Here is a 6,574-nt window from a genome sequence, read left to right on the forward strand (position 1 = left end):
GTGGCCTCTCCCGTTGTGGAGCACAGACTCCGGACGCGCAGGCTCAGCGGCCATGGCTCACGGGCCCAGCCGCTCCGCGGCATGTGGGATCTTCCCGGACCAGGGCATGAACCCGTGTCGCCTGCATTGGCAGGCTGACTCTCAACCACTGCGTCACCAGGGAAGCCCCAGGGCCATGCTTTTAACCTCTGTGGCCCGGAACCAGAGAGCTGGGCAGCCAGGATTCTCTGGGGGCCTGTGTGTCGACCCCCGCCAGGACTGTTTAGTCCAGACACTTTCCTCTGGAGGGGTAAACTGATGTGTGGTGAGTTAGGGGCACCCGTGTTTGCACAGCCAGTCAGGGCAAAGCCGGCTTTGGAGCCTTCTTCTGACTCAGCTCTCCACGCACCCCAAATCCTGGGTGGGGTGCCAGGTGGGGTTGGGCAGGCCTGGCTCCTTCCCAGGTTCAGAGGGGAGCCGAGGCGAGGTTGGGCTCCAGCACAAGCCTGGGAGGTTTCCTGAGGAGCCCTGAGTTCCTGGTGAGAGGAACCACAGGGCGGGGTCACAGCAGCCGGGAAATGTGTCCAGGGCATCATGGTCCAAATTATCCTAACGAACTTAAGGGTAAAGCCCTGGATCCTGAGGAAAGGGGATTTGAGGGGTTAGGGCAGGCAATCCTGTTATTGGCGGAAGGCCCCAGCTGGCCCAGGCTCTCCACCTGGCTCCCAGAGTGGCTCCGCCCCCCAGCCCCGCCCCTCCCAGCTGGCCACCACCCGCCTTGATGTACCCAAACTTCCATGTGCACCTGCTCTGTGCCAGGCCGTGGGCTGGGGATAGGCCCAGAGTGAGATGGCAGTGGCCGGCACGGGGGACACGAGGAATGAGGCACCTACCTGTGCGACAAGTGCCTCGGGCTTGAGAGCTCGTGACAGCAGCGTGCTGTGAGGGTGTGTGGTTGGGCTCGCTGGCCAAGCAGAGAGAAAGAGGGACTGTCCAAGTTGGGGTTTGGCGGGGAGAGTGCTCTCAGCATAGGGAACAGCTTGTGCAAAGCTTCTGAGAACAGGAAGCTTGGGGAGTCCACCAAACAGACAGAGGCAGGTGTGGCTGGAGCCCAGGGAAGAAGGGGGCTGGCCATGGCCCGAGGCTGGGGCTGCATCACACAGGACCTGTGGGGACAGTTAGGCTTCTGAATTTCAGTGGGGTCTCTCGAGGAGCCAGGCCCTCCAGGGAACGGGGCTGCCCCTGCTTCCCTCAGGCTCCTGAGCCCGTCGTAGGTATCGCCACACCCCCAAGTCAGGTACTCAGATCCACTCGATAACTTATATCAGGAGTGCTCCTACCTTTGCTTATGTACATCCCAAATGGAGAACTCACTACCTTCTTGTCTGTTTTGGTTGATGGTAACAGAACCCCACTTATGCTGGCTTATCTATAAGTGGGAACTGCCCATGATTACTGGAATCCAGCCAGGTCCCTCTTGCCTCTGTTCTCCCATCCTGGCCCCCGCCCCTGCCCCGGCCTCCTGGCTGCACTTGGACTCCAGAGCTGAGCACCTGTGATACAGGCCCAGCAGAGACATTGACCCTCTCTAGGCCCCAAGTCCCAGGTCCCAGGGCAGGAGCTCTGATTGACCCAGCTTCAGCCAACCACTGGGGCTACTGGGAGTGGACACTCACTCATTCTGATGGGATTGTGGGGAGGAAGGAGACAGCTGAGGGGCGAGTCACTGGACGCCAGGAGTCCCCTCATCTGACCCCCACCCCCACTTTGCAGGAACAGACAGCGCAAGCTGGGGACGAAACTGCAGTGACTGGTGAGTGTGGCTGTCTCCAGCCTCCAGATCTGGCCTGCACGATGCCTTGCAGGGTGGATGGAATGACAGACAGAGGGACGAAGCAGAGACCTCTACAGACCCAAGTCACCGAGTGGAGCCTTTTTTTTCCTTATTTTAATTTTAATGAACAAGGTGGACCAAAGGGCTGAGCCAGCCCCTCAGCCAGGACCCTGGAGGGCCTGTTGCCGGGGGGCCTCACAGCCAGAGACCCTCACAGTGCTGCTGCCAGCCCCCAGTTGGGCGGAAAGTGCCCCTGGCGTGGGCACTGGGGCATGGGGTAGAGAAGGAGGGCTTGAATCTCTGGCCACAGGGCCAGGAAATCTAGGTGGCGTGAAAAATGCACACTATTTATTTTTTGGTTTTGTCAAAGGCAGATGGGATTTTGGAGAGGGAATGGAAGACCCAGCTCTGCGGGGGCTGCCCTGCGTACCGAGGAGCCCAGGTCAGCTTCCCAGGCCCTTTGCCCTGGGCCCGAGAGACGGCCTGGGGGCCCAGGCAGGAGGAGGGAGCACCCCCATGCCCCCCGTGCCGCCAACGCCATTCCAGAACCTCGGTCAGTGTTTCCCGTGTGGGAGCCAGGCCCAGAGAGAGCAGGCGTCTGCGCTGCCATCGCTGTGTCCTACCCGCATCGACCCTGCGCCGCAAGGGCTTTCTCTGGTTCCCTGTCCCCGAGACAGCGGTCCCTTTCTGATGAAAGAGCCTGCGCATGTGGGTGAGCAAACCCAAGCTGTTTACAGCTCTCTCCTGTCCTGCGTCCGCTAGTGGTTCGTCTTCATCTCTACCCAAACAAAATGCAGAGGAGGCAGGAGCTGGTGAGAGGAGTGGGGCAGCAGCGCCTACTGTCCCCACACTTCCCTGCCCTCTGTGTGCTCTGAGCATTCCTTGTCCTTCCCGAACCCCCTCCGAGAGGCTGGGAACCTGCTTGGGTCACCTCAAACCTGTGTCCGGGGTGTGGCTCACAGATCCCCACTGCCCAGCTCGGACGACGACTCCTCCCAATCTTGAAGCCGCTTTGAAATGGAGCTGTGGAGAGGAGATGTGTCCAGACTCGGAAGCGTCTAGAACTGAACCAGGCTGCTCGGGACCTGTGTTCAGGGCCCGACCCCCCTCCCTCCCCCGGCCGCCTTTTCTTTGTGGAGGTTCCTAATCTGCTGCTGAAGCACAATATTTTGGTGCTTTCTTTTCTCATTTGTTAAAGACAGTGTCCAAAGCCATTCCAGATGCCAGGACCAGGGGCCTGTTTCTGGGGAAGGTTGGTCAGTCCCCACATTTTCCTTTCCTTTCCTTCCCTTCTCATTTTTATTTTTTACTTTTTGCCTGAGATAAGCCAAGTGTGAGGTGGTTTGACTTAAGAAAAATCAATGAAAATTGTTTACTATTGTTTTAAAATAAAATCTTGAACTCTGGCAGCTTGAACATGTTGACTGAGCTGATGGGAGGAGCCGGGGACGTGGCTGTGCGGACACACGACCCGAGGGGCAAGGGCATGGTTAAGACCAGAAGATCGTGCGCGTCTCCAAGACACCTAGTCCCCTCCAGCCCCCAAAGCCAGGGTTGGAATGGCCTCTGTGACATACCCCACTGGGGTCTGAGGACAGCTCCCTTCCATTGAGTTTTTTTAGTCCCAGTCTACCTCCCCCTGTGGCGCTGGCTGGCTCTGCTCTCAGTGAGCCTAGCTTCTCCTTCATGTGACAGCCCTTGAAGACTGGGGACAACCAGCATGTCCTTCCTAAGCCTCTGCCAGGATAAACACCTCCACTCCTTGCTGAATTCAGTGCTTCTTTAGTGTGTGGACAGGTGAGTGTCGTGCTTTGGAAGAAATAACTGCAAACTGACCTGGGTTTTGGTCCGGGAAGATCTCACATGTCATGGAGCAGCTAAGCCTGTGTGCTACAACCACTGAGCCTGTGCTCTAGAGCCTGTGAGCCACAACTACTGAGCCCACACACCACAACTACTGAAGCCCATGAACTCTAGGGCCCGCGTGCTGCAACTACTGAGCCCGCGTGCTGCAGCTACTGAAGCCCACACGCCTAGAGCCCGTGCTCCGCGAGAAGCCACTTCAATGAGAAGCCCACGCACCACAAAGAAGTATAGCCCCTGCTCACCACAGAGAAAGCCCGCATGCAGCAACGAAGACCCAAGGCAGCCAAAAATAAATAAGTAAGCATATATATATATATATATGTATATATGTATATGTATGTATGTGTGTCTATATATGTGTATCTGCAGAGAACAGGAAACTATAACGTGAACCCTGGCAGATTTTTAAATGAATACTGGCAAATACAGTAGCTAAAAAGCAAGAACTTGGTAGGTAGATTTAACAGCAGACTAGACGTAGTTAAAGAGAAAAACTGGAGGTCAGAGGAAATCCGGGATGCAGCAAGAGAGAGGACGGGGCTATTTCATGAGGTTTCCCTGAGTCCAGGGTAAATGATGCTTTTTACCCCAGTTGGCACTCACCCACACGTTCACCCTGGTTGGGCTCTCAGCTGCCCAGCACCCCACCTGCAGGTTGCCCAACTCCTTTTCCAATTCAGTTGGTCACCAAGCCCTGCTCACTCCACCTTGTGTCTTTTGAAATAGCCACTTTCTCTGCCTTCCAGGCCAGTCTGGGTCCCAGCCCACTACCCTCTGCTCAGCAGCACTCATCCCAACCCATCAGGGCCCTTCAATCCATTCCTCAGCATCTTCCTAAAACATCGTCCTCAGTGTCCTGGGATAAAACCCAAGGCTTTAACTTGGCCCATGGCGTCCAGCCCTCACTCAACCTTGGGGCTCTGCTCCAGGCCTGCCCTTGATTCCAGCCCCTGCACTTTCCCAATGGAGAGAGCCAAAATCAAGTGCATCCCAACCCAGACAGACAAACTTTTAGAGGATCTAGGTAAAAGCCAAGTAATCTTTATTATTATTTTTATTATTCTCAAATTTCAAATGCTGTATTACACAAAATATATAAATTGAGGACAGTTCTTTTTCACTCATTTTGCAAAAAAAAAAAAAAAAAAAAAAAACCAAGTTTCATCTGCATCATTGGCATCAGGGTCTGGTTGTCCCTGGGCAACCTCTGGGTCTGCTGACCTAGTTCTCCTGGGTCCACTAGACAGGCAGTTTGGGATACAGCAGCACCTTCTGGATTTCATGCATGACACTGTACTTGAAATTTTATTCCAGACATACTGGTGTAACATTCAGACAGCTGGATTTTAAAAATCGATCCTGTAGGAGTATGTGACCTCCCCAAAACTTACCTCCCCTCTTGTCCAGAGACCCGTAAGACACTTGCTTGTCCTGCATCCAACACTTGCAAAGTGTGAGGTCACAGGTCACACCCTCAGGAATAATTACTACATCTTCATCATTCTTTTGACTTTTTTCCCCCAGAAGCTCCACCAGGGGACCTCTAAGCATTCCATCTAACACTGACTGGGGTTGTTTTAGGTGCTAAATGTGTCTTCCCCAAGCAGTACTTTGCTGTCCTCAAGAACTGAGTGAGCCTCTGTGTTATGAGACCTACAGCAACTCAAATGCAATGGAATGACCTCACTTCTGAAGGATAACGTTTTGGGAAAAAATCCTGCCTTACAGTCAGACCCATACAGTTCTTACAACTTGAGTTTCAGGAGTCCTGGGTATGTGTCACTGCAGTGTCCTTGGCCTGCATCACTGTCTCCCCTCCCTGCCTGCCCCTGGCTGGGTTGGTGCAGCTCCGCTCTAGCGCTGCTCACATAGGGCACACTCGGCTCCTGCTGCGGGCCCTGCTTCCTGAGACCCAGCCTGAGGACACCAGGGGCCCGCCCCACTCCCCAGCTGCAGAGCAAATCCTCTGTGCTGTTGAGGTGGGATTCTCTTCCGGTCCTCCTGCTTGAGGTCCCTGAAGGGACACTTGTGCACCCCTGCCCTGGCAATACCCCACCCTGCCGGCCTTGCCGGGGTCCCAAGGAGCAGCCAGGCCTCGGGTGACACCCACTCCCCCATGGGCTGGGCTCCACTCCGTGCTCCCCGAGGCTTCGCCCCACGGCGTGGCACGTGCTCGCGAAGCCTGTTCCGTCATCTGCAAAACGGACACCACCTCAGGACCCGCCTCCCGCAGTGACCATCGCAGTTCAGCCAGGCCATGAGGCACCGCACCCACAGGCTGGGTAGCCTCTCCCACCCTTGGCATCTCCGTTTGGGGCTTCACATGTGTCTTCCTCAGGGCCAGAGTCCCTCCGCTCTCCACAGGCAGCCCAGCTGACTTTGGCAGGACACCCTGCCCGTACCAGGTGCGTGGGGCTGGGGACAGATACAATGTTCGGACTGGGTGCCCCATGATCTGGTGCCTGGTGGTCCCAGGCAGTGGCTAGGGCTCAGCACGGCTGCCCAGCCACCACTCCTGCTGGGCTCAGTGCAAGGCAGCAGATGAGGCCTTGGGCCCTGGGTGTCAGCCACACTGCCCAGACAACCAGACCCGAAGGTATAGGGCCCCACAGTCCCCTGGGAGGGCTGTCCCCGTGCACAGCCCATGGCACTGGAGAGGCCCAAGTCATGGGCAGGTGGGAGGTATCCGTGAAGAACGCAGGCCTGGGTCTGGTGCCGTCCTGGCCCAGAGCCCTGAGGTCTGAGCTGGCCCTTGGCTTCCTGACCCAAGCCTGAGAGCTCTGCTCCTCTGGGAGCCCTACCCTTGGGCCCACTGGCTGCTTGGACACCAGCTCCCAGATGCGGGGGAAGCTGCAGGAAGGCAAAGCCAGGCATCTGCCGCACCCTGCCTGCCTC

At 56.4% G+C, this 6,574-nt stretch overlaps 1 protein-coding gene across 2 annotated transcripts in view; it reads left to right on the forward strand.

Annotated features, from left to right (window-relative positions):
• Positions 1–3,221, forward strand: part of DOLPP1 (dolichyldiphosphatase 1) — a 10,142-nt gene extending 6,921 nt beyond the window's left edge. Inside the window, exon 8 of one of the 2 annotated variants that reach the window (XM_007471805.1) lies at positions 1,753–3,221. In XM_007471805.1, coding sequence (XP_007471867.1) covers positions 1,753–1,789 — 37 coding nt within the window. In that variant the 3' untranslated portion in view covers positions 1,790–3,221. The remainder of the gene's footprint in view (positions 1–1,752) is intronic. The other variant, XM_007471806.1, reaches the window with a different exon arrangement.
• Positions 3,222–6,574: the final 3,353 nt, after the last annotated feature.

Source organism: Lipotes vexillifer, unplaced genomic scaffold (assembly GCF_000442215.2).
Source record: "Lipotes vexillifer unplaced genomic scaffold, Lipotes_vexillifer_v1.1 scaffold98, whole genome shotgun sequence".
Classification (NCBI taxonomy): domain Eukaryota; kingdom Metazoa; phylum Chordata; class Mammalia; order Artiodactyla; family Lipotidae; genus Lipotes; species Lipotes vexillifer.